The sequence below is a fragment of the Colletotrichum costaricense genome (assembly GCF_030867565.1).
Source record: "Colletotrichum costaricense strain IMI 309622 chromosome Unknown Scaffold_2.1, whole genome shotgun sequence".
NCBI classification, from domain to species: domain Eukaryota; kingdom Fungi; phylum Ascomycota; class Sordariomycetes; order Glomerellales; family Glomerellaceae; genus Colletotrichum; species Colletotrichum costaricense.
In genome coordinates this window covers 2,251,443-2,277,056 of record NW_026848231.1, presented here as the reverse complement: position 1 = coordinate 2,277,056, position 25,614 = coordinate 2,251,443, and the positions used below count along the sequence as shown (strand labels likewise).

The window sequence follows — 25,614 nt, the reverse complement described above, 5'->3', positions numbered from 1 at the left end:
CTAAAAGGGAAGCTGGCAGCCCCGCAACAGCACATCAGAGCAGCCCCCACCAGAGCGCTTCCCCCTCCACTAGGTTACGTCAATTTCAATAATTCATGTGAGGAAGCAACAACATCGCAAGACTCTCTGAATTTCTGATCAGCAGTCACGAAAGGAGCCTTCCGCTGAAACTACGACCGAATCTTGACGAACAGCCTGTCTTTGTCCGAAAGGGCCTCAGTAACTCGCCATGGCCCCGGCTCCTTTCTCTTGCACGGTGCATCCTTTCGATTCCCGAACCTCTCACTCTAGCGCTTATGAGATCGGCCCATCTGGAGCATCAAACGCCCTTCTCTTCATAGGAGGCCTCGCAGATGGACCTCATACTGTTGGCTACACCAAGGCCATAGCCAAGCATCTTGAGACAGCGGCACAAGACTGGTCTGTGTTTGAGATTCGGATGAGGAGCTCCTTTTCTGGCTACGGCTTTTCGAGCTTGAAGAACGATGTTGAGGATATCTCGGCGCTGGTGAGGTATCTCCGAGGTATCGGAAAGAAAAAGATTGTCCTTATGGGCCACTCAACTGGATGCCAGGTATACCGTTATAGTAGCCTCGAACATTTACAGGACCCAACTAACCTTGGTAGGACTGTATGGAGTATACCAAGCACAAGGAGGACCCTGTCGATGGCTTCATCATGCAAGGTCCTGCATCTGACCGGGAGTCTATTGAAGACTTTGTCAAACCTGACTGGTTGAAGAAGAGCCTAGGGCACGCAGAGGGGCTGATTTCCGCTGGAAAGGAGGCCGAAGCGATGCCTAAAGATCTAGTACCAAGCTTTTTCTCGACACCTATGACGGCCTACCGTTGGCACTCTCTGGCGGCTAAGGGGTAAGTAGCTATGATACTCGATCTCCGGGGTGAGGTGAATGAAATACTGATATTCATCACAGGGGTGACGATGATTACTTCTCCTCCGACCTCAAAGAGTCGTTCGTCTCCGAGGTCTGGAATCGTTTCCAGCAGCCCGTCATGGTGCTACACTCTGCAGGGGATGAGTTCGTGCCAGCCAAAATCGATAAGCAAGCTTTGATCGACCTGTGGAAGAAGACAAACTCCAATGTCCACGAGCTATCTGGGTTAATTCCCGGAGCAAGCCACACTGTGAAGAACCCGGAATCCCAGCAGTGGCTTGCAGAACGTGTGGCTCAGTTCATCCAGCAAGTATGAAGTCAGACTCAGGACGGACCGCATGAGCCTCAGCATACCTTGCCTTAGTTGAGAGGGGATATTTGTCTTCACTCATGGCCAAATACATTTAACGAGCAACATTCCCGAGATTGGTTCGAACGTGTTACACGAGATGACTAAAGAAATACCGGTCTCAGCTCGGTCGGAAGCTTCCAAAGTGCCTTATGTGAGCAAGCCCGAGTTCCATTGACAGCACCCCACTTCCCCGGAATAGGGAGCGAGGTCGGCGATACCCCTCCGAGACCCACTTCATCGGGGTCACTGCGCCCGTGACGATGCTCAATGCAGGTCGCCGACCCCAAGTGGGTGTATTATGCTATCACGGACACCGCGAATACTTAATCCCAGGTGAGCTCGTAGCTAGACCAGCCCTTATCACATTGGTCAACGTTCAAAAAGACTATCTCAAAACACCATCTTGACTTCCAGCTTCGTTCGGATCAACTCGTACACAACATACTGTCGACCCTTTGAACTTGATACCCGCACCGACATCTCCCTTTCACCAACACCTTTACTTTCATCCACAATGTGCTTCGGAGTCACCTGCTCGACTTGCTGTAAGACGACAACCCCAGTCTCGTAACATTCCGTGTAGTTTCATGAAAACTAAAAGTATCCAATAGCAAAGGCAACCTGGCGCGGCTGCGGCCAACACATCCCGTCGGCGCTGAGCAGCGTCCCCGAGGAACAGTGGTGCACCTGCACGCCCAAGGTCACCGTCAACGGCAAGGAGTATCCCCCGGCAGGCACTGTGTCGATTCCCGGTATGTCTTGGTTGACCGGCTTGTTTGGGGGCAATTCGAATGACAAGTCGAAGCAGGGCACTAAGGGAGAGCTGTGAGAGATGGAGGAGGGGAGTTTACCTGCACTTTTTTGAGTCTTGCTTCGAGGTTTGCTTGGTGGGCGAGTTTTGAACCGGGTGTATTAGTACGAGGTGGCGATCGGCGAGGCGTTGTGCGTCTCACGAGGTGATGTTGGACGGCGGCGGTGATGGCGTAGAAAAACATGAGTTGAAAATCGAATATCTGATACCGTACCGAATTCCTGCTTCACGAGAATACCTTATGAAGTCTTTCCCGACGCATCCATGTCGAGCCTTTCCTCACAGGCTGTCGAGTTATGGAGGGGTAATCAGTGTTGACGCCCTGCCCCTCACGTCTCATTTGGGGTCCCTCAGTATTAGGTTGCGCTTGCCAGACCGCCCCGTTCTCGGGCTAAAGCACCCTATCGGCGCCGGCGCTTGACTGGTCATTTACGAATCGAAACCCTCTGATTGACCAACGCTATCGGGGCCCGGAACGGAGCTGATAAGAGGAACCGGCGTCGCCCATGATTCGAGAGACCTACCTTACGCCCCGAACCTTTGACTCATTTTGTCACTTTTCAGAACAACTACGTACGTATCATGGTGTAATAGTGAAAGGCCTGCGACATGTTGCTCCTTTCTCCCGTCTTTTTGGGAGCAGCATTCTCTGTCCTAGCTTTGACGTATGTCATTCGCTGCGTCCTGTCCCCGTTGTGGAAAGTTCCTGGCCCGAGGATATCCGCCTTCACTTCCCTCATTCTGAAATGGCATGAACTACAAGCAACCAGGACGAAGTACATCCATGCGCTCCACCAGCAATATGGACCGGTTGTCCGAGTCGCACCAGACGAGGTCTCATTTACATCGTACGAAGCCGTCAAAGAGATTTACTGCTCTGGAGGTAGCGGTTATGACAAGACGGAGTTTTATGACTTGTTCAAAGTCTATGGACGAAGGTATGGAAGGCAAGCTTATGTTGGTTGGGTAAAGCAGAAAGCTTACAGTACTAGGACTATGTTCACAACGTTGAACAAGGAAGATGTAAAGCCCCCCCGGATGAAACTCCAGTCTGGGGTAGAATAGCAACTTACAACATTTGTTCTAGCATGCGAAGCGCAAGAGAATAATTGCGGACCGCTACGCAAACAGTAACGTCCTGCGACCTGTACCTCTAGGCGGCATTCAGGAGAGGTCACAAAAGTTTATCAAGTTGTGCGAGAAGTCCGTTGGCAAGAGCCACGACATATTCGTACGTAGACCCCGTTTTCAACTCTCTGGACGGTTGCCTGACTGCGTTTGCAGATGAGTCTTCACTCATACGCCTGTGATTGCGTCACACATCACCTGTTCCATCCGTACGGCAGTAATTGCCTCGAGGACGAGGCGGACGAGGAAATGATGCACCAGGTTGCTGCTGACGACAGCCTGCAAAGTGAGTACACAGCCCAACATGCCTGCTGAATGTACCTAAGGTAGACTGACGATAACACAGACCGCCTTGTTCAGCACTATAGTCCCGCGCTGCACAAGCTCCTCTCTCGATTCCTGTACTTCTTCGCCAAGCCCCGCGAGACGCCCCTCGCCGACACCTTTGTCATCGAGTCCAGCAAGAAGCCCGACCCGGCGGCATTCACGCTCCTGAGCCGGCTCCACGACAAGGCGGGCCAGGGACTGGACCAGCTCGACATGGCGGGCGAGTGCCTCGACCACATGGCGGCAGGCATCGACACGACGGGCGACGGGCTGTGCTTTCTCATGTGGGAGCTCTCGCAGCCGCGGTCGCTGCGTTTTCAGGAGACGCTGCGACGCGAGCTGAGGGAGAACCCGGGGGTCGCGTTCGACAAGTTGCCGTTCCTCGATGCCATTGTGCAGGAAGGGTTGCGGTGCTTCCCAGCTATCCCGATGTCCCTGCCGCGTTATGTGCCCCAGGGCGGGCGGGTAATTGACGGGTATGCCATCCCGGGGAAGACTACAGTCAGCTGCCAGGCGTATTCCATTCACCGCATCAACGAGGAAGTGTTCCCGGAGCCAGACTCGTTCAACCCTGATCGGTGGATGGAGCCAACGGGTGACGCTGAGAGGAAGCGGCTCATGTTTGCGTTTGCCAACGGAGGCCGGGGATGTGTTGGCAAGCAGTGAGTAACCCCCATAATCCATCCACAATGAGATCCCATCTGCTAACAAAGCACCACCAAGTCTGGCGCTCGCCGAGATGAAGACTCTGTTGACGGATATTTACACCCGTTACACGACGCTTCCTGAGACGTCAATGGCGGAAGAGTCGATGGCCATGTCGGACCAGCTCATCTCCTCGCGACCTCTAGGACAAAAGTGTTTGCTGCAGTTTGTTCCCGTTGGCGAGAAGTGGGAATGATGGGGTTCTCGATGGGAGGAACGGGAGGATTTCAAAGGTTGCATAGTGTGTGTTGCATTTGGCGCGAAGGGTATGGACGGCATTGTTGGCACATCGCGTCTGGGCGTTTCTGTGAGTGTTTGATCATTCCGGTACTGAAGCACGGGTAGGTAGCGTTTGTGGCATCTGAGTTCTGGGGCAGGAATGCTGAATCAGTAAAAAAAAAAAAAATATCGTGCCTCGATAAACGAGACAGCTTGGCAAATGTGGTTGGGTAGGCATGGTCCCTATAGACCTAGAGGGCCAATACCAAGTCACATCGTGCCAGAAAGATTTCGTGGTGATTCATGAATGTACGTCGTTGTGTAGCGTCCCTGTGTGGTCTTTGCTTGGGAGTTCACTGGGACCATACACATTTACTGCATACGTGGACAAGCCAGGCTTTCCGCTGCCAACTGCCCGGCTTTTTGAATACATCCATCCATAGCTTGCTTGGCCAAGGCAAACTGCAAGTCGAGTGATGACTTGCATGGCAACGACTGGCTCGGCTTTGTGAGCCGGCGTTAGGCGAGGCGAGCGAGCAAAAGCAATGGCGAACGGTAGGCTGCATGCTGCAGAGACTGGATCCACCTGATGGCGAAACGGGGAATTCCTAAAACCCATGTCAGGTGTGCCTATCCGTACTTCGCTAGGTATTCTTTTTTGTCGCTTATTTTTAGTTTTATGTTGCCCGTCCCTCTGCTTGCGCTGCTGCGTGCTGCCCCGGATCCTTTGGAAAGCTTCCTTGACCTTTCCCGCACAATTGCGGTGCGAATTGCGCTTTCTCGAAAAGCGGGAAAGACCGTTGATTGGCCCGTGCCCGGCGCGGAGCTGTCGCGGGTTTCCCCCTTTAAAATGCCAATGGAACCAGGAAACGGCGCCAGGCCTTTAGGCTTTCCCACCCCTTCGCTGTCTCAAGTATTGCCTGATGAAGGCAGGAGGTGTTGAAATAATCATGAGAGAAACAAACGAGTATGAAACACTCTTGAGGGTGTAAAGAGCACAGAGAGAGGAAGAGAAGGCAAGATAATTGGGGTCGCTGTTGTCTCGATGCCTTGTAATATCCAAATGCCTACTTTGGGTGCCATGATGTAAGACGACACATAGCACAGCAACAAAAAAAATTGAGGCCAAAGTTCAAAGAAAGGTCGGGAAACATGCAAGGCAGCAAGTGGAACTGGCTGCCCAGCTGCGTGTTGCATCCTGGGCACTGGACTGGCCCGGTGGTGCCGCGGGGCAGGCGAACGAGCGAACGACAACCTCAAACTCGGATTTAAGGCTCGCTGGTTGTTCTGAGGTCCATGTCTGACAGAACGGCTCCAGGGGGTTCTTTGAGTGGTGGCGCAACTCTGACAGGCACGAGGCAAGGGCCAGCCAGCCCGCCAGACTCCCCGCCGCCCCCAGCGCCCAAACCTTGAGTGTCCTTTGGGGGGACGCCTTAGTGAATGAGGTGCTGAGGAGGCAATGAATTCGTAGGCAAGCGCTCTAAGGGAGGTCCACTTTATTATTCCTAGGGATTTTCATTTTCATTCTAGGCATTTCTTTCTGGGACTTTTCATGTGTTTCCGAACTTCCTGTCCTGCCGCCGCCACCTCTACTCCGTACTACCACCAAGAAGGCCACCACCTCCGACTCCACCTCAGCCTTTTCCAAAACTCTGCGCTCACTGCCCAGTCATCTCCGTTTTCTCCTCTTCCCACCACCCACAAGAAAAAAACGCACAAAACCCTCCGCTCGGAGATCCATTCGAGCACATCTCGCAATTATCTTAAACCCACCTTTTCGCAATCGCAGTTCACCGCCCTGCTTAGGCATCTCTGCATCCTCGCGTCCTCCGCGGTAAAATCTTCCAAAGCGTACAAAACCTCTTCCCACCTCCACCCCTCTCTCTCCTGAGAACGTCGCCACTTTCCACCACCACCACCCAACACCCCGCCCTAAACAACCACAGTATCGTCAACAATCGCCAGTAGCATCCTCTCTCGCCGCGTTCCCGACCACCGAGTCTTCTTCCGCGAGAGTTGAACATACAACACCACCCTCACGCGGTACAAGCCACATAGCAGTTTATGTATCAGCACGACAATACCACCGTCTTCAGACACTTCGTCCCCAAGCTGCAATCATTTCGCATAGCGAAACCTTGTAGCCCCAACATCAGTTCCGTTGGCTGAAATCTCCGAACCCAGAGGAGTTCATGAATTCTCGACAGCAAAGACGATCTAGTCTCGCTTTACCCTATGTTCATCAAAAGAACCCTTGAGCATTGAGTCCGCCTTCTTGCTCCCCTACCAGCTTCCTCGCCAATCAGTCGATCCTATACTATCACGACCTCCGGCTTCTTCATGCTACCCGCCCGTCCAAACGACAGCACTACCAGCTTCGCATCCCGAGCCTTTTAACTCCAGATCCAATCAACCCTCCTAAATCAAAAATACTCTTCCAAGACTCTTCTTCAGTCCACCTACTACCAATATCGCAATCATGGCTTCCCTCATCAACGTTCGTCGCGACGTCAAGGACGCTTTCTATCGCTACAAGATGGAAAAGATCGTCACCAAGATTGAGGGCAAGGGCAACGGTATCAAGACCGTTGTCGTCAACTTGAGCAGCGTCGCCCAGTCTCTCGCCCGTCCCGGTGCCTATGTCATCAAGTACTTCGGCTTCGAGCTCGGTGCCCAGACCAACGTTGACCCCGCCGACGACCGCTGGATTATCAACGGTTCCCACAACGCCGCTAAGCTGCAAGACCACCTCGATGGCTTCATCAACCGTTTCGTTCTCTGCAAGAAGTGCAAGAACCCCGAGACCGACGTCAACATCAAAGACGGTCGCATCCTCCTCGACTGCAAGGCCTGTGGTCAGCGTTCCGAGGTCGACCTCCGTCTGAAGCTTAGCGGTTATATCCTGAAGAACCAGCCGAAGAAGGGCAAGAAGGACAAGGCCGAGCGCAAGGCTGCCCGCCGCGCGAAGGCCAACGGTACCAAGGAGAACGGACAGGGAAGCGGAAGCGGCGGAGAAGGATCCGACAACGGCTCCAACGACGCCGACGACCAGGATGTTGGTAGTGATGACGAGTTGGAGAAGATGAAGAAGGAGGCTCCCGAGATTGACCAGTTTGAGACCCAGGAGCACGAGTGGGCCGTCGACATGAGCGAGGAGGCCGTCAAGGCCCGTCAGGCTCAGCTCCCCGGCGAGTTCAAGCAGAAGCTCAACATGGGCGATGACGAAGACGAGGATGGCGAGGCCTCTGGCAGCACCGTCTACGACGAGTTTGGCACCTGGATCCAGGATGAGGCCACTGCTAAGGGCAGTGTCGACAAGGTCGACTCGATTGACATCTTTGTCAAGGCCAAGGAGCTTGGTATCGAGACCAAGCACCGCTCCGTTTTGGTTCTGGTGCAGACCATCTTCGACGAGAACATTCTCGCCCAGATCCCCAAGCGCGCCGGCATGATGAAGCAGGTATGTTCACATCGTTTGGACCAATGGCTCATGACCCCTTGACTCACTTCATCTCCTAGTTTGTTACCTCTGAGCGCCACGAGAAGGCTCTCCTCGGTGGTACTGAGCGCCTCATCGGCCAGCTCGCCAAGGAGCACCCCGACATCTTTGACAAAGTTGTCAAGATCCTCCAGTTGTACTACAACCACGATCTCCTCAGCGAGGAGGTCGCCGTCAAGTGGGGTACCAAGGCCAGCAAGAAGTACACCGACCTGGCCACCTCCAAGAAGGTCCGCAAGGCCGCCGAGCCCTTCATCAAGTGGCTCGAGGAGGCCTCGGAGGAGGAGTCTAGCGAGGAGGACGAGTAAATGCGCATCTGACGGAGAAATTGGGAGACGTCATTGGCATTTCGCAGTCAATGACTTTTCGTGCCCAACATTAACTTTGAATTCGCATATCTTTTCTGGGCAGCATTGCCAGAACAGTCCGCTCGTTTTCTTTCCCCTCGGTTCCCATCTCCATTCGGCGACTGAGCGTTTCCCTTAACCTGGAACATCTCTCGTCGGTGGACGGGATGTCGGTACTTAGGTAGCACACATCTTGTAGACTGCAGCCATTGGCAAATCATCCACTCTCACTCTTTGACCGGCACCTTTGTTTCAATGTTTCTTGATCTATCTACGTCAATTTCTGGTGCCAAGCTTTTTGTCCTCCAGCTGATGTAGAACTCGGGTGAAAGCTGCAACGCCCCGCGCGCCTCCCGTGTGGGTAAAACAGTCTAGGCTCGTAAAACTCAATGTCTCTTCAACCCGCAAACTCCCCCCCCTTCCCCTCCCAAGTCATTGTCAAATAATGCATTCGCCAAAGTCCACAACCTCCTTGTTGGGGAAAACGCCCCAATATGTGCAGATCACCAAGATCTGTCGGTTCCAAAAAATTCTACCAGCTGCTGTCAAATACCTCCCGCCAGCCGACCACCCTTCCGCTTCTACTGCTGCGGTATCATTCAAGAGCTCCCCCTGAGCTCGGCTTCGCCATAATCACCTCTACCATTGGTCTGCCGCACCGCCTGTCGATTGCGCCAAAGTCGGATCTCCCCAAGGAGGGACGTTGGTATCCCAGGCGCCTGGCATACTCTTGCTGCTGCTCGAAGTCTTACTCATCTCGGTCGCCGTCGGGCCATAGTTGACTTCGCCGCTCGTGGTCTCGGGGCCCCATCCGGCACCGCCGCCAGCCGAAACCCATTGATCAGTCTTTTCCCTCTTGCTTCCCGAGCTCTTCTTCGACGAGTGGGAATTGTGGGGGCTATTGTTGGTCGTTGGGCCAGCGTTGTTGTATGTGGTCCAGGCCGAGTTGCTGGCAGTCGCCCACGCATCGCCCTTGGACGCATTCCTTGAGCTCTTCTCATTTCCGTTGCCCTTGTTGGACGAGTTACCAACGGGACTGTTGGTCGAAGGCCCAGCGTTGTTGTCCCAGCCAGCATTGGTTGAGGGCGGCGGTGGTGAAGTCTTCTTCGACATGCTAGACTTGTTCGAGTTGTTTGACACTTTACGCTCCGATCCTGAGTAGCCAACATTGTTTCCCTGGCCATCCCAGTCCGTAGCAGCCTTGGCTTGACCGCTAGTGCCTCGATTGCTTCCATTGCCATTTTGGCTTTTATTTGACTTCTTCGAGTTGGAATGATTCGATCCAGTTCCCCAGTTGTTGCTGTAGTCGCCTCCAGACTTAGCCCAGGCATCGGCTGACTGGTCATTGGAGGTTCCCCATCCATCCTTATTCGTATTGTCGGTATTGTCCCAAGTGTTACCATTCATCGCCGTCCAGCCGTCGCCACCAGAAGTTGTCTGGGCATCGTTGCTTTGAGTGTTGCCGGGTGTTCCCCAAGCATCATTGGCCTGGGCAGTATTCGTGGTGTTCCACCCACTATTGCTTCCACTGCCTCCAGTCGCTCCCCAAGAATCATTGTTCGCATCCCCAATCTTCGTCCAGCCCGAGTTGCTTCCCTTGTTACTTCCCTTGTTGCTCCAATTGTTGCTTCCCTGGCTTTTTGTGGGAGTGTTGCCCCAAGCAAGATCAGGATGCTGGCCACTGCCCAGGGGCTGCCAGTCTGTGCTCTTCTTCGATCCCCAGGAATTTTTGCTTCCATTTTGCGATCCATTTTTGTTAGGAGTAGACTTTTTGCTGAGGTTGCTAGCAAATGCAGCCCATGGTGTATTTGGATTCACCGTCAAATTGATGTTGATAGGAGAAGCAGGAGCCACGTTATTGGGACTCGCTACCTTTGCCAGAGGCGAAGCAGCCTTGGTTTGTTGAGGACCAACGTTGGTATCCCATCCTTGCTCCTTATTCTTGGCACCTGTCGTCGATGCTGCGTCTGCTGGAATGGCCCCCGACATAACATGCTTCGGAGATCCCTTTGGAGAAAGACCTTTAGGAGACGAGGGACCCCACCACGGCGGCATCTGCATTCCCATCTGCATCGGGTCGACTGCTGCCATGACTGGCGGTCCTCCAGGCATACAAGTGACGGGCATAGAGCCCCAGGGAGACTGGCCCTTGAAGTGGTTGTCTCCGGGGTTTGAGGGATTGGCGAAACCGTAAAAATAGGGGTTCTGCAGGGGATGGGGGACGCCCATCGGCAAAGGAGCATTGTTTGGATCGCGAGCAGGATAGAGCAAGCCGTAAGGATTGCCGTAGGCTGGTCCATGATAGACTCGGACAACGCCGTGCTGAGGGTCGTGGAATGCGTTGGGTCGAGGATCTTCGACGCCCTCAATGGTATGCTCAACTTGAATGACCTCCGCGCGAATGGGCATTATGAGATTGGGTCGGCGTAGGTGAGGAGACAACGCCGCCTTGGGCATTACTTTCTGAGGCTTGTCGACTTTCTTGGTCTCGTTCGTCTTCCCTCCTCCATTCTTGCTTCGGGCTTTCTTGACTGTAGGACCGACGTTGTTGGGCTCGGTATCGGCTGGAACGGCGCTTTCCTTCGTCTTAGATGACTTTTTGACATTGTCCTTCGTCTTTTCTTGTCTCTTCTTCTTGAGAGGTGCCGGCGTCTCCTCCTCAGTCTCATCTGTCTCACTTTCGGACGAAGAATCCACTACCTTCTTCATAGCTGCCTTGGCACCTCTCTTCTTCTTCTTCGACTTAGCTTCCGACTCAGATTCGGATGTGTCATCTGTCTTCTCCGATTTCTTCATGTCTGCTTCCTCCGTGGTTAGTTTCGTCTTCTCCTGATGAATTTCGATACTCATGCCCGCACTGGATGTTGGTATCACCTTTGGACTTAGCTTCTGCGTCCACAGCCTTCAGCGCAGGCTTTGACGAGGCCTGTTCAAAACGGACCTTCTTGGAGCCGGGTCCCGGAGAGTCCTTGCTGCGATTGGCGCGCGGGTATGTGATCTTGACCGTATCCTCCTCGGATTCGTCGTCGGTGGAAATCTCGACGCAGATCCGCTGTCTGCTGCTGGACTTCTTGCGTCTGCGCCTTTCAATAGAGTTGAAGTATTCCTCGACGCTGACTCCAAGGGCCCACTCGCAGAGAGTAGAGCTGCGGGCGTTACGCGTCATGGTGGAGGTTGACTACCGAGATGCTGTCAGTGGGAGGTTCTGTACTGTGGATGCAGCCCGATCGTCAACGAATATTGCGGAATCCGCCTTCGACTAGTTTCTTTCTAGAGAACTTTCAGGAAGGGAAAGCACAGAATTAGGGTGGTATCTCTGCATTGATGGGTTCATTGGATGCAAAAGGAGGTGAATCCTGAGTACGAAGGTAGGTGAAGCCAGGTCAGAGTGACTACCTCGCCCGCATTGGAAGGAACTGCCCGACTTCTGTACCTGCCCAAAGTAAATCACCTACTTTAGGTAGCCAGTACTACTGGACTCTGAAAGTAAATCACATGTCAATCATCCAATAAGAGTACAAATAATAGTAGGCAAAAAAGAAAGGCTCCAATTCTCTTCGGACATCATGATCTCAAATTCAGAGAGAAAAAATTCCCTGTCACGCTCAATCATACCTTACAGACTTCTTGACAGCTAAATAAACCCACTCATTCGCATCGCTTTGAGTTTTCACGCATGCAAAATAATCAGGCAAATGTGGCGTCTCGAAATCACTCTTATGGGGTTCGCAATCTACCTAGGTTCAGGTTGAGGCATCCAGCCTCTTCCGAGCCATCGTCAAACGACCCCAGGAATAGAAATATTGGTCTACTTCCAAGCCACGCATTGAAGCTGCCTCCAATTTCGACCTTAACCGCAACTTTGGCGGCCTGGGCGAGAGCATTCTCTGGCATGTCGACATAGGAAACCATTGACTTTATCCTCCTCTCCCTTTCATCCCATTCAGCCCAATCTGGTATCCGTATTGTCCTTGGGCGAATGACGTGAACAAATCCTTAAAGCAGACAGATTATCTGCTCTAATGATCGTCCTAATATCTTGTCAGTTGTTGTAGCTTTGCCATAGATTACATGCCTTACCTGACGGTCTGAGGGCCAATGACGGATTAGAGGGGTCTGAAGGGCAAGTTGCCGGAAAGTTGAATCATCTGCTATGATCAGACATGGGGGCCTCCTCATTCCTTTTCGCATACTCACGAGGGCATCTTCTCCGTTTCATCATTCACCCCAAGATCTTCCAAATCATCTCGCTGCCCGTTGACGCTGCTTGGAACGTTAGCAATTCATCTCGTTTCCTTCTAATTGAGGTGAAATACCTATGATGAAGGAATACTTCAGTTGGGCAAACGGACGGCGTAGAAGTAGCCCTCGTTGGTGACATACCAACGGCAATCGCCAAGGTTGTCAATAGTGAAACGATTGCGCTGGGTCCAGTTACCATCAACCTCTCGAACGGGATAGTAGCGGGATGGGTCATCGTCCGCAGGCTTGAAGTCCTGGGGCTCGAAGAGACCATTGGAATAGGCAAACTGGGCCTGCTCCATGGCGACCTCTCCAGCGGTCTTGCCATATCCAGTGACGTCCGGAGGAAGATTGGTATTACCTGGGAAGACGGGCATTCCACCTCCGCCCATGTTGGGAGGCATATTCATACCCATGTGGGCACCCTGGAACATGGGAGGGCCACTAAAACCGGCGGGAGGAGCCTGAAGCATGATCGGAGGGTGCATGCTCATGCCCGCGTGCATAGCAGGCTGTTGGGCCATGATGATGGGAGGCTGAGGGGGGGCCTGGCCAATGTAGGTGATGTTGTTGGCGGGGGACTGCTACAATCTCAAGTCAGCAAACTATTTCTCGAAACCTTGGGTGAGCTTAGTGAGATGAAAATGAGGCGGCTAGATGAAGCAAAGAAATCCAGGTGCCCGATGAATCACACAAGCCGCTCGGCTCAGGAAGCAATCGCAGCGTATGTGCGCTGGGGACTTGCATAATAATGAACAACAACAAGAGGTGCACCAAGCAGAACTGGAGTAGGCTTCGGGGCAACAAAAGAGGCCACTGGCAGAGCCTGAGCATGAGGGAGACCGACGTGATAGACTGGAGGCATTCCGTTGTCGAAGCGAGGCACGTAAACGTGCTGCATGGGGCCGTAGGTGGTGTCGGGAACCGGCGGCTGGAAGTGAAGGCCACTAGTAGGCGGAGCGACGTTCTGGTAGTCGGCCATGTTGACGTAGGGAGGCGCGGTAAGTCCGTACGGGTTGAATTTACCGAAAGGCGCGAACGAGTTGGTCTCGGAGATGTAGGCGGGGTGCACGGTGGAGGGTATGAAAGGGTTGAGGTGTGGGTGAGCAGCCTGACCGAAGGGTGTGGGAGGAAAGTGATGGCCAAGATTGACTGAGGCAGAGGGATTGGTTGAGGTGTGGAGGAAAACACCGCTGTCTTCACCCACGTCGCTTTCGTGGGTGTTGAAGGCAGGAGCGGTCGAGGTGTCGGTTCCCTGGGTAACGGGGAAGGAGGCACCTGGGTTGCTGCGGTCCTCCGTGAAGCGCACCTGCCGCGGGCCGGTGGTATTGGCAGCCGACTTGCTCTTGGGAGACTTCATGGCGGATTTGCTGGACTCGATTGTATGTTGAACTCGACGCCGAAACCTTGTTTCTAGAGTATCGAGGTCGTTTTTGTTTCGATTGGTGTATCAAACTCGGAAATCCAGGGGTAGAGACCAAATGCCAGGAGACGAGACTCCTTTATCGATGGAGGGCTTTGATGAGCTGAGAGTTCTCACCTCATCACAGTCTTGTGTGAATTGATAGAAAATGAGGCTGATCAAAGAGATGTGAAGGAGAAGAGATCTGAAGAGCGGTCCAAGGCGAGAACTCAGCCAGATCTCTTCACCCAGCCGCATGAAGATCCACTGCGGCTTGAAGCTTTTGGTATACCAATGACCCGCTCCAGTGATGTCTTGGCCGGCTCTTTGTCTCTGAGGCCGAAAGACAAGAAAAGGGGGCAGCTCATTGCATGATCTTCCGGGGGCTTACTAGAAAAACGGAGGGAAATAACGGCAATGGTTGGGATTGCAAGAGAGGGTAAAGAAAGCAAAAGGTATCCAAGAGACATTCTACTTACAACATCTATAGCGTATCTCTGGCCATCCCAGCCAAGGCGATAGACAAGTGGCGGATCCTCGTTGTCGTAGTGTGCCTTCGAGAAAGGCCAAAATCCGCACATGTTGACGTTGCCTGGAAGACGAGCAGTCGGAAAGATTCGAATAGTTTGCAATAATGTTGCTTGAGGATTCGGGTCCGAGGACGGTGGTGGTAGGAGTGAAAGATGAAGTCAGTCGGGAGTGGGGTTTTAAGCAGCAATCGATTGCGACAGGTTCGCTCTAGAGGCGGTTTCTAGGTCCTTGATCTCGAATGGCGCTTGGGATGGTAATCACTGATGATGAATCTGGCCCTTTGCATGCCTTGATATTGAAAGAAGACCGCATCTTCCTTGGAATTGATATCGGGTACATAGCGGATGCAATGCGACAACGCAGTTCATTAATTTTCAATTTGAGCCTCACGGCAATATAAAAACACCGAAACGCAGGTGCCAAACTGGCCAAGACATACGAATATCCAACTCCGAAGCACAATCGATACTCGCGTCAACACGTGGCTGAGCTACCATGGGGCGAGCGAGCAAGAACAACGCGCAAAATCCATCAGCGGAAATCCGCAGGCCAATCATTGTCTTCAATATCTCCGTCAAAAGAAGATTCCAACAGTCTGTCAATGTCATGAGGAAAGAAGCCGTTTGCAGCGAACATTGATGCCAGAGGCGCAAGCAAAGGTTGGCCGACCAGTTGCAGGATTTCGGGCAGCTGCTTGATCGATTTGCGCTGCCACAGCTAATGAGCGGTTAATCCCAAGTCTTCGACCCGAAACGCGATGTGCTTGACTTACCTTGACCAAGCCAACTGTATTTTCTTCTGCTTCTCCTACTCTATTCATCGTATCAAAGGCATCTTTGCCACCAAAGTCATGCGAGGCCTTCTCGTTCACTGCAATGTCAATACTTTGTTGGGCGTCGATCCTCGCGTAACTCCACGTATCATTCATCGTGCCAAGATTATTGAACCAGGTCGGATACGTCCTGGCGATGGCGATTTTGGGGGGATGCGTATCCGACTTTGATATCATAAAGTCGCCGACTTTTTGTAAGAAAGTTTACTTGATGTTCTCCACGCTACCGCCCCGTTTGATGGTGGCCTCGTAATGATACACAGACATTGTTTTGATGAAAGCTTCGAAGTCGGTCCACACCGGCCAGGACGACTTCTGGAGGATCGAGCCGCCATTCCTGTCAAGGTATATCAATACGACGTGAGAGGACTCGCTGTCGATCAGAGAGGAATTACTCAGGCAAAACATTTTTACTCGGGAAACTTCCTGGATCTAAGAAATGGAAGTCAGCAGGGTTTTTCACAACGAAAGTTACGGATATTTTTGAACCTTTTCCTCAGGAAGAGATGCAATGCCCGCTTGTGGTTTCCAATGTCATCGAGCTCGCTTGGAGGACTAAGACCTTCAGTACCATCATCGCTGCGAGCTTAATCGTAGGCATCGTAGGCACCGTCGGTCTCATCGGTCTCGCCGATCTCCTGCGACAAACATTCGTACAAGACCACCAGCCCATCATACGACAACGACCGAATCGTTGGAGACCGTGTTCTCGGACGCTGAGAGATTCGGGGAGATAGCTTGTTTCTCTAGGTAGTGGCGACGAGGTATCGTAGGGAAGAAAGCGTTGTCCACGGACTTCGTTGTATACGTGAACTCCTATTGAACCTATATCAGATGTAGCGCGATCGAGATGCTTCGCTCTAGCTTGTATATTGTCCAGCTCAAGATCGATCAAGCTTGTCGCGAGTTGCGGATGTCTTCATCTTCCGCGGTCGTGACCGTAGCTGATAGTGAAAAATAACTTCACGTCGAGTCTATCACGCGATTTCAGGTGAAGCAGACATAATAGAAATGGTATCTAGCCTGCTGCATCTCCATGCTTATGTTTTCCTGGGGCATGGGGGTAGCGATGAAAGGCGATCGGCAGCCTGAGGAGAGCCTGTACTAGTTAGATGCTGCTCAGGACGTCTCTTCCATTGCCATCAGGCTGGCAGGCCAGTCCAATATGGCAACAACCGTCTAGGACACTTGGACGTAGAAGGAACGTGTAATGTTGTTCTTTTTTTGACAGGTACCGAACGCCCACTTCCACCCAGTGATGCGGTCTTCTAATGCTCCTTCCTAAATACTGTACACGGGTCCACTTGAGGAGAGATCGTCCGTCACAATGCCCAAGACTCCTCTAAGGCGCTCTAAATTTCCTTACTCAAACAACAGATAGAAGAAGCTCGCAATGGCGAGCATCATCGTCCACAGATCCAACGTGATCCATGGGCATAATGAATAATCATTACTGGCGGGTTTCAACGGGGACAATTCGTCAGGTTATGTCGTAAATTACAAGGTGGCATGCTCGGAAGTAATAGGCTCGGGGGCAGAGAAGAAAGTACTGCGGACAACCTGCGAAAACGATTAGATATGCGACGCCAATATACTTGTGAAGGCGGCAACTTACAGCCCAGGCACCGGCCACGGAGGCCACAACACCACCGGAAATCAACATGGGCCGCACACCCCTTGTGCTCTTGAAAACCATTCCACTAAAAGCGCCAGCCAAGATCGTGTTGGCAGAGTCGTGCTTTCCCCTGAAGTAGCCGATACCCGCGTTGAAAAAGTTGTAGGTAATGGCAACGACACCAGCGGAGTTACCCAGGAAGGGGCCACGGCGAGTGACGGCGTTAAGCACTGAGTTAAGTCGTAGCTTCGGCGGCTGGTTGGCTGATCTCCTCAGACCCTCTTGCAGTCCCCAGGCTCCTCCTATCGACAAGGCTGCCAAGTATGTGACTCCCGTTCCGTAGCAAAGGTCATCGGTGAAGCCTCGGGAGGGGAGGGCAGACTGGCCAGGGACATCCGCCAGAGCCGCATCTTCGAGAGAAAGGTATTCGAGTGTGTCCTTGTTCAGTCCAGAGAGGGGGTGTAGTTGCGCGGGGTCGGCAAAGGATGAGCTCTGAAGGAAAGACTCGACGCCAGATCCTGCTGAAGGGTCGAACTGTGCTGGGGTGTTCTGGAAGGTGGTTGTAGGTTCGGGGGCCGGTGAAGACTGGGAAGCACCGGCGTCCTTCTGAGAGGACTTGCGACCAGAAAGGGTATCCCAAAGCGACGACATGGTGAAGGTTGTGGACGTGGCGGATGAATGAAGCCGGGGATCGGAGTTGGACAGTGGACAGGAGATGTGGGCTTGCAGGCCGATGATGGAAGCTGTCGAAAAAATTTGGGCAGACCAATCGCGACTTGGCCCGTGCGTTCAGAAAGGCAGTGGAAAGTGACGGATACAGTTGCATTGGCACATTCAGATGGACTCCACTTATCCGGCCATCTTTCGGGAAAGCTCAAGTTCAGATTCTCCGGCTTACCTCATCGCAGCAGTTCTTTTAACCTTCATGTGATGAGTCAGCATTCGCCAGAAAGTCGACTACTGGTGCTGGCACATCAGGTAATATATCAATGTCCTTCATTTGCCCCGAAGCTGGAGCAGCCTGTAAAGGCGGTGCCCACAGGTAATGGCATGGGGAGGGTCCACCCAAGGTGAGGTAACGATCTGAGTAGGCGCCGATTTAGTGTTTCCAGAATTAGACAGGCAAACAACAACATGTCATACCAGCAAAAGCGAGGTCGTATCTGCTCTTTCTTGCGAAGCGGTGGCCCACTCCCTTGGCTACTTGTTTCGGAACCAATTCTTGCTGAACTACATTTGTATGGTGGAACCTGATTCGATGCTCTCGAGGGCAAGACTCTGTAGGATCGGTCTCGGAACTGACTCACTGCCTCTTCGGTTTTTTTTGTTGCCTGCTGTAGCCTGTGAGGCCCAAGCCTGAGCCAGACTGTATGCCCTAAGATGAGAGGGAGGAAGCCCTGTGGTACAATGATTGGAGAGTAGTACCGGGCAGAAGCTGGCAAAGCAGCCTGCCTGATATGCAAATAGCCGATGAGAAGTCGTTGTGACTCGTCCAGCGGCGCAAACATGCAGGAAATTCATCTATGTGTCACTTAGAAACGGGAGCAGAACAAGTAACGCCTTACTGCGCCGTCTTGAGACCGATTAAAGATCATTTTTGGTCGTTGATTGCCTGCTGCTTCTAGTGACACAGTTACTCAAGGGCTGTCCTCGTTTTTGAATGAGCATACTATATAAGCGAGGTATCTATCGCCTTTTACTTTGTCGTACTTTTTCGTTACGAATTTTTGTTGTCTGCCTCGCATCATTGTCATATCTCGTACAGCAAGAAGATTATCATTCGTGCAGAAGCACGTCACTTACATTCTCAACGAAGTATAGTCTTAAGCTAAGAAGATGCTGAACCTCATCAGCATGGGCGTTTGGGCTCTTCAGGTTTGCGACAATACACTTGTCTCGTCCAGTAAACCCTGGAAATTAGGTTGAGCTAACACTGCGCGTCCCTCAGGGTATCATGGCTATCGTTGTCCTCGGGCTATCTATCGACCTCGTCAAGGGACAGAAGATTGGCGACGCTCCCACGACTACCAAATACAGCACATTTACTGGCGGCTTTGGATTAGCCGTCGCCGTGCTGGGCTTGGTAGCTGTTTTCATAGACGCCATTCCGGCTCTCGTAGTGATGGCCGCGGACGCCTTGAGTGGGGTCTTACTCCTCGGCGGTGGTATAGTAAGTCCATCGATGATCATACCATGTACTTGCTATTAACAACATGGCAGGCTTTCGCAATTGGGTTACACGGTGTTGCATGTGACGAAAAGCATTGGAAAGCCATTGGGAACAACGATATCATCAACGGTGGAAAATTCAAGCAGGATGGACAGTGGTACTTGGCACCTGGCATGACCGAAAGTGTCTTGTTAGAGAGGTGCAGGAAGGCAACCGCAGACCAGGCTATGCAGTTTGTGACGTTCGGGTTCGCGCTGACGACTATTGTCCTCATATTCCTGGTCTGGAAGAATGGTCGCGGAGGTCGAGGCACCAACTACGTCTGACAACCTGAAGGCGTGATCATAGCTGCCATAGAGACGGACCCGCTTGCTCCCATGTCACTTTTGGCGGAGGATGACCGTTCGTGTTGGACAGTCATACAAGGCCTCTGCTTTCATGGTTCAGGAATTGAAAGGTAGCAGCCTAACGTCGTCCCTAAACCGACAGCAACCGTGCAAACACACGACAGTGTCATAGGCGCAAATCTCGACGTAGGTTTGTAGATCGATCCGCCTGTCATGCGCGTAAGTCACTACTGAGATCCCCGGCCGATATTTTAGACGGAGGATTCCGTGATCTAACCAGGTAACTGGTAAAAGACCATGGTTCAACCAAGGTTTTGCGAGGCATTGGCGTATGGAGGAACAACTGCTCTCTTGGCCCATTTGGCTCTTCTGCGCACAGGTTTCAGGTCGGTAGGAACACGAACGAGTTGTTCCGCACTACAGGTTCCGGTTTAATAACTCAGGTTCCTTTACAAAAGGATGTTGAGACCACCCCACAGTCAAATACCAGGAAGAGTCGTCATACTCGGCTGATAAGGAAAGGTGTTCACATAGGATTTACTTTAGGAGGCCGGGAACGGAAGAAAGTCCAAGGAGAACAGGACAACCCTCAGCAAGCCGCATAGCGGAGCCGCCATACAGACCAAAAACATATGTCGATGTAAATTTGATCCGGATTGTAGTAAAGAGGAAAAGAGAAGACAAGAGAGGCTTCCTCACAAGAAGAGATTTTTATGGTTGGTGAGGTGTGGGGCTGGTCGCAGTCCTGCCCGCGCTAGCCCTGCCGCCGTTTCTGTTTCTCCGGCTCACGCTGGTCTGTGCTTGACGTGCAGTTCAGGTCCTGGAACTCCACTTCCCGCCAGACGCCCTGGGCCCCTGTCTACCTGGCAGCATGGTACCGCTACCATGACGACACAGCACATATTGCCCGAATGGAGGTAGTTGTACACCTCATACCGACGCTGTGATTAACAGCAGCAGGCAAAGGCTGTCGAGTGAGCTTCCAAGGAACGCGCCCAAGTGTGTGCTATGATGACGCGCGCCGCACCTACATCGTTTGACCCCCGAGGTCGACATCACTCACCTCGGTGCACTTTTCAAAGTGGCTGACCATCCTGTAACAACACCATAATCAGCATCAGTCGTCTAGCCATTTCACCGAAACAAACATGGCGCCGGTGCCCTTGGAACCGGAAGTGAAGTGTGTTTGATCATCGAAATGAAAGCCAACGATCCTAACGTGATATTCAGGTACCTGCCTTTGAGCTTGGTGGCTGGCCATGCGCTTGCAGTGGCAATTCTCGGCACCACTGTCGCTCGAAGTCTGTACAGCTCGTATCAGCACTTGCCGCCATCTCAAGGAACAAGAGCAAGACTTGTTCGCCGTTCAGCTCTTGCGCCGTTGTTCGCAAGTTTGGCACTCATTAGCTTGTCTTTTGCAAGTTACTGGGCCTCAAGCTATGCGAAACTTTCATATCGCGTCTGGGCAGATCAGCGTGGAGTTGAAGCTCCAGTTCGGTTTGTTTCGTCTTCTGCGCTTTCTTTGTCTGGCTTACTCATGGAACCTTAGCTTCTATGGCGATCATGGAGTCATCCCTAACGAAACTGCGATTCAAGTCTTTATTGGCCGCTGGCTAAGTGACACTCCAATACACCTAGACGCTCTCGAGATCATCGCCGAGAAAGCTCGTCGGTTCTGGTGGGGCCAGCAAATCGAACTCGCAACGGTCTCATGGAGCTTGCTGTTGGCAGTCGAAGGCACACGAAGAAGAATCCCTTCTGTCTGGGCCTACCTCGGATTAGCACATCTCGTCAGCCTCTCGTTCGCCCAGAACCTCTTCTATCTCGCACTGCTTCTTACTCCTGCCCCGACCACCACTGCAGACGACAGACATCCCACCTCTGCACTAGGATGCCTGCGCGAGAGATTACTGCCTGTGAAGCCTATCAATTGGACGCCACACCCGGCCTTGCTCTTGGCATCGTTCTGCTTTACATACGTTCTGATATACTGGGCTCCGTCGACAACAGGCACAGCGACATTTGCCCGGATCGCAATCTTTGGGCGACTTCTGACCTTTGGTCCCATTGTCATTCCCGCCGTCATTCCAGCTAGTTGGGGCACAGTATACTCTGATGCTCACGGAGCATACGGCATATTCACTGAACTCTTTCGCTTTGTGTCCACAGCAAGTTTTGCCTTCCACGTCAAAGGCACCGCGCTTGCTTTGCTCTACAATGCGCCAAATGCTCACTATCATCGTCATAGCCGGTTCCTGCCTTTTGACACAGAGAAACGCTCGACGTGGGAGCGTACAACAACGGCGCTGGGGAAAGTCTTGGGATCGGCATCCGACCATCCTGTTGTAGCTGCTGTGGCATGGGACGTTTTACTCAGCGGACTCAGCCAAGGGTTATGGGCGGCTACACGTGTGCTGGATGTAAATGACATTCTAGCTGCCTCTACTCCACTCGCTCCGAACGATTTATCGAAGGCAAAGCCACCACCCAGACTACTGGGAGGAAGTGACAAAACAAAGCCGGAATCGGAATCGTCCAGCCACACCAACACAGTCTCCACGCGACGCAGGGGCAATCAACATGCAGAAAAAAATAAGTCTGCAGAGATGACAATTTCAGAGACACCTTCGTCTAGAAGCACTCGTCAAGGCCGTACCCTGAAGCGTACGGCAAACCCCGAAGAGGCACCAGAAGATGCGTACGAGCCGAGTCCTGCGGAAAGCCGCACTGCTGTCGAAGGCGACGAACTGCCCGATGAGGATATGGACTGGGAATCTGCAGCGTTGGCCTGGGGTCTCACAGCTCTGGGAGGCCTTGGATCTAGCAGCGCTGGTGTTTTTGGAGCCGAGTGCACATCTCGATGAGCCATGTTAGATCAGCAGGGGTACTCGAATTCTCGCGCACTCTTGGTAGCGCACACACAAGGTTCTTCTTTGTCTAAGCTTGTATCCCCTTCTGCACATCTAAATTGGCTCGATTCGGTACTAGGCAGAGTCGAAGACAGCCAGAATGGGTTCTGGCAGCAGCCCGGCGGTTGTCACTGCGTTGGTAGCGGCGTTCCGGAAATGGCTAGGTCTTTGGAGATAGAGTGCACCAATTGATGTCCTTTCGACGCACACGCGCGGGTAGTTGTTTGATCTTTGAGCCCGAGAATTGCTGCTTACGATTCTATTGAGTTTAGAGTACCTGAGACTAAGTGAGACATGGCGGGAATCCAGGCCTGCAGCGCTAACCGGCCTGGCCGGTACCATCGGGGACGGGTCGGTTTTCTCAAAGAAGACATTTTGGGACGGCCAGAATGCAGAACAATGAGTTTAGAGATCGGGTCGAGACCGTCGAAGACCTCAACCCCGCCACGTTGAAGATCATCTGGATCAGGGGAGAGCAGGAAACATCGGAACCCGGTGGCATTACTATCGGCCAAGGCGAGGGAGCTTCTCCAAGAGCAATGGCTAGGCTACCAGAACAGGTGTTTTTGGAATGACGTCGCCCCGCATTTGAAGAAGACCCCCGCATACAGCCGGAGGCGGACGCTGCGCCATCCAAGAAGCCTTCCATCTTGAGCACGTAAGGTAGCATCGGCCTGGAGAGTCGATCTCCGGCCCGTATGGTGTGAGTGGTGCCTTACCACTCCTACCCAGCGCGTTGTTAGTCCATTTGGACGCTGCCCTGCATATGGCCTCACGGGTCGTGAAAGCAGCGGCTAGCGAGCAACCCCAACCATGCAGGGTCCTGGAAAGGTCCTTTGAGCGACACGGATCCCACCATCTTGGGTCCTTCCAACGGTGCTATTCTTTGGGATCGCCACATCCGTTCCCCTCCCATGCTGCCAAGTCTTTTGGCTTTTATCACACCTGGATAAATACCATCGGGCTCCCCTACCATTATTCTCCTCTTTTAATTCACTCAGACAAACCAACAGCCTACAACGCCAATCCAGAGCCATACCACACATCTTCAATACCAGTCTTCACCTGTCCAAACATATCACCAAATATATCAGGCATCCTTTCAAGCAGTTTCCTAAAGGATCAGCCACCGTTATCATCTTCTGCCTTTCCATCATCCACTTCTTCAATAGCTCTACATACATATCATCAACACTTTCGTAATGGCCATCCGCGATCACTTCCGCCGCCGCAAGTCCATCTCCGAGCCTAGCCAGGGAGAGCGTACCAGCTCAGACCCAAAGTCCCCAGCTCTCCGCCTCGCAAAGACATTTGGATGGCGCTCAGCAAAGGAAGAGAAGCCAAAGAAGAAGACTGCCATCAAGGAGAAGGAGGCCGATCCGCGCGAGAGGCCCTTCAACGAGACCAACCTCAGACACCAGGAGATTCTCAACGGCTTCACCATGACATTCGGAAAGGGCCAGCGCCCGATGAGCCGCGATGCGCGGTCGAGTTACTACAGCATCAACGTCAGCCCCGGCACATCACGCCACAACAGTGTGGACGTGGATGACAGCCCGCTCCGGATGAACCCCTTGCCTCGCGAGAGTCAGTTCCGGTCCGTCCCGGAAGAGGATGAGAGGCCTTGAGGTTCTCGGCCCGAGGGGTTCTCGACCGTTCTCGTCTGAGACACTTTTATTTCCCATATTGGGTATCGAGAGACAACCGATTTCGGCGTCTCGAAGCGTCCTTTTCCGGCATCGCCTTGGAGTTTGGGGTCGAAATTTTGGGGGGGGGAAAGGTCACCATGGCCGTTGTGTTCGAGCCTTGGTTTTTGATTTTTACATGATAATGGGGAACTTGGATTGGGAATGGCATCTGAGTTACTGTATGAACATGACAACACTTCTTGACTTGGATATAACAAGATGGCACTGAGGCAAGGACTACTCCACCTCGAAACCGACGATACACACGAGAAATTCTACTCTATTGATAACACATCGTTTCAAGTGGCAATTTATTGCACCGGTGACCTAAGAGATTTGAACAAAGGATATGAGTCTTGATATCCGTACTATTTGGAATAAAGCTCGACATGTCGCCCCACCATAGGTTAACAAAGGATCGCACTGTCTAGACTATTCTCGGAATCGCCTCGCTTGCCAGTCATGTCACCATTGCTTTTGTTGTCAATTGAATAAATCTTCGTGACATGTTGCCACTTAAATGGGGTTTCTTGGGAAGCTAGGAATGGGAGCGTGTATTCAGCTCTTGGTAGTTCTAATAATTGTTGCCGCAGTCCTACCTACATTTGCGATACGTCATCCACAACCTGATGTCGAGTTTTCCATAGTTTTGTCAGCAGCGAGGCGATTTCTGGTGATTGTAGTATTTTGCTTGTTGTCAAAGTAATACACAAGGTTTGTTGACTTGTTGAGAAAGGCTGTCGGCTTGGGAATGGAAGCACATCACGTTTCCATCCCCTGAGGCTTTCCAGATACGACACTCGTGACCACTCTTCGTACAAAACCACAAGGACAGGCATTATATTTAAGACGAGTTTGTTTCAATTGAGTAAGTCGGCATAATGTTTTGAGATCATGACTTCCATCGTGTTGCTGATTCTCTCGGCACCTAAATCACCTATTCAGCAACACCGTTACGTTGGATATCTGCAATGGATCCCAATTATATCGCGTCATATTCAGTGATGAAGAATTATACATCTCTTGAACCTAAGTTAGATTTGAGGATATGAATTAAACCGCTTACAACATATGTTAGGCATAACTTGGAACTCGCTATGGCCTGAAATATGCCTCCTAATCTTGCACATACCTTAGTAGATGTCAAACAGCCTTGATAGTATGTCACCGAGCTCGTTATCGTTGAAGAGCTCCTCTTATACATCACTCGGGATCCGTATAAACTTGACTTAAAGACATAGTGATTCCACTGGCCCCTGGGCAACCTGTTGTCTTCCCTCAAAATGACACTTCGGACAGCATTTAGTAGTGTAGTCGACTTAAGCCTCATGTGGGGAGAGAACCACACTACGTCGCATTCAGTCTATGTAGCCTTCTCTTATGTTGACAAACTGATACACAGAACATCCCACACAGCAGGACCGCCTTTGATTATCTGCACCTTCCTAGACTGATCCCACTGCAGGGGACCTGCCTTCCTGAATAAGGGACTCCATCGTGCCTGCCGTTTAGTCGACCTCACTGTGCCTGCTAAGAAAACATCGCATCCCGTCCCAACTGAACCACTACATCTTCCCCCACCCAAAGGCATTCAT

General features: G+C 52.2%; 12 protein-coding genes across 12 annotated transcripts; 7 read left to right on the top strand and 5 right to left on the bottom strand.

The window, feature by feature from the left end:
• Nucleotides 1-229: 229 nt before the first annotated feature.
• On the top strand, nucleotides 230-2,076 carry CCOS01_02415 (uncharacterized protein; the record flags this gene model as incomplete). Its single annotated transcript, XM_060450606.1, has 6 exons — nucleotides 230-574; nucleotides 628-872; nucleotides 935-1,205; nucleotides 1,370-1,398; nucleotides 1,662-1,792; nucleotides 1,859-2,076. The coding sequence occupies 6 exons, from the start codon at nucleotides 230-232 to the stop codon at nucleotides 2,074-2,076; spliced, it is 1,239 nt and encodes a 412-aa protein (XP_060319256.1).
• Nucleotides 2,077-2,667: 591 nt separating this feature from the next.
• CCOS01_02414 (cytochrome P450) lies at nucleotides 2,668-4,414 on the top strand (the record flags this gene model as incomplete). The annotated part of the gene is made up of 5 exons (XM_060450605.1): nucleotides 2,668-3,081; nucleotides 3,146-3,289; nucleotides 3,343-3,472; nucleotides 3,533-4,175; nucleotides 4,237-4,414. The coding sequence occupies 5 exons, from the start codon at nucleotides 2,668-2,670 to the stop codon at nucleotides 4,412-4,414; spliced, it is 1,509 nt and encodes a 502-aa protein (XP_060319255.1).
• A 612-nt stretch (nucleotides 4,415-5,026) lies between these two features.
• On the top strand, nucleotides 5,027-5,380 carry CCOS01_02413 (uncharacterized protein; the record flags this gene model as incomplete). Its single annotated transcript, XM_060450604.1, has 1 exon — nucleotides 5,027-5,380. The coding sequence occupies one exon, from the start codon at nucleotides 5,027-5,029 to the stop codon at nucleotides 5,378-5,380; it is 354 nt and encodes a 117-aa protein (XP_060319254.1).
• A 1,536-nt stretch (nucleotides 5,381-6,916) lies between these two features.
• Nucleotides 6,917-8,244, top strand: CCOS01_02412 (domain found in IF2B/IF5; the record flags this gene model as incomplete). Its single annotated transcript, XM_060450603.1, has 2 exons — nucleotides 6,917-7,897; nucleotides 7,957-8,244. The coding sequence occupies 2 exons, from the start codon at nucleotides 6,917-6,919 to the stop codon at nucleotides 8,242-8,244; spliced, it is 1,269 nt and encodes a 422-aa protein (XP_060319253.1).
• Nucleotides 8,245-8,922: 678 nt separating this feature from the next.
• On the bottom strand, nucleotides 8,923-11,449 carry CCOS01_02411 (uncharacterized protein; the record flags this gene model as incomplete). Its single annotated transcript, XM_060450602.1, has 2 exons — nucleotides 8,923-11,081; nucleotides 11,158-11,449. The coding sequence occupies 2 exons, from the start codon at nucleotides 11,447-11,449 to the stop codon at nucleotides 8,923-8,925; spliced, it is 2,451 nt and encodes an 816-aa protein (XP_060319252.1).
• A 1,168-nt stretch (nucleotides 11,450-12,617) lies between these two features.
• On the bottom strand, nucleotides 12,618-13,885 carry CCOS01_02410 (uncharacterized protein; the record flags this gene model as incomplete). The annotated part of the gene is made up of 2 exons (XM_060450601.1): nucleotides 12,618-13,109; nucleotides 13,283-13,885. The coding sequence occupies 2 exons, from the start codon at nucleotides 13,883-13,885 to the stop codon at nucleotides 12,618-12,620; spliced, it is 1,095 nt and encodes a 364-aa protein (XP_060319251.1).
• A 1,104-nt stretch (nucleotides 13,886-14,989) lies between these two features.
• On the bottom strand, nucleotides 14,990-15,386 carry CCOS01_02409 (uncharacterized protein; the record flags this gene model as incomplete). Its single annotated transcript, XM_060450600.1, has 2 exons — nucleotides 14,990-15,175; nucleotides 15,231-15,386. 2 exons carry the CDS (start codon nucleotides 15,384-15,386, stop codon nucleotides 14,990-14,992), a joined length of 342 nt encoding a protein of 113 aa, XP_060319250.1.
• Nucleotides 15,387-16,787: 1,401 nt separating this feature from the next.
• On the bottom strand, nucleotides 16,788-17,556 carry CCOS01_02408 (uncharacterized protein; the record flags this gene model as incomplete). The annotated part of the gene is made up of 2 exons (XM_060450599.1): nucleotides 16,788-16,850; nucleotides 16,906-17,556. The coding sequence occupies 2 exons, from the start codon at nucleotides 17,554-17,556 to the stop codon at nucleotides 16,788-16,790; spliced, it is 714 nt and encodes a 237-aa protein (XP_060319249.1).
• A 1,185-nt stretch (nucleotides 17,557-18,741) lies between these two features.
• CCOS01_02407 (uncharacterized protein) lies at nucleotides 18,742-19,401 on the top strand (the record flags this gene model as incomplete). Its single annotated transcript, XM_060450598.1, has 3 exons — nucleotides 18,742-18,780; nucleotides 18,854-19,075; nucleotides 19,126-19,401. 3 exons carry the CDS (start codon nucleotides 18,742-18,744, stop codon nucleotides 19,399-19,401), a joined length of 537 nt encoding a protein of 178 aa, XP_060319248.1.
• A 1,460-nt stretch (nucleotides 19,402-20,861) lies between these two features.
• CCOS01_02406 (uncharacterized protein) lies at nucleotides 20,862-22,286 on the top strand (the record flags this gene model as incomplete). The annotated part of the gene is made up of 1 exon (XM_060450597.1): nucleotides 20,862-22,286. The coding sequence occupies one exon, from the start codon at nucleotides 20,862-20,864 to the stop codon at nucleotides 22,284-22,286; it is 1,425 nt and encodes a 474-aa protein (XP_060319247.1).
• Nucleotides 22,287-22,692: 406 nt separating this feature from the next.
• On the bottom strand, nucleotides 22,693-22,833 carry CCOS01_02405 (uncharacterized protein; the record flags this gene model as incomplete). The annotated part of the gene is made up of 1 exon (XM_060450596.1): nucleotides 22,693-22,833. The coding sequence occupies one exon, from the start codon at nucleotides 22,831-22,833 to the stop codon at nucleotides 22,693-22,695; it is 141 nt and encodes a 46-aa protein (XP_060319246.1).
• A 700-nt stretch (nucleotides 22,834-23,533) lies between these two features.
• Nucleotides 23,534-23,959, top strand: CCOS01_02404 (uncharacterized protein; the record flags this gene model as incomplete). The annotated part of the gene is made up of 1 exon (XM_060450595.1): nucleotides 23,534-23,959. One exon carries the CDS (start codon nucleotides 23,534-23,536, stop codon nucleotides 23,957-23,959), a length of 426 nt encoding a protein of 141 aa, XP_060319245.1.
• Between the last annotated feature and the right edge of the window lie 1,655 nt (nucleotides 23,960-25,614).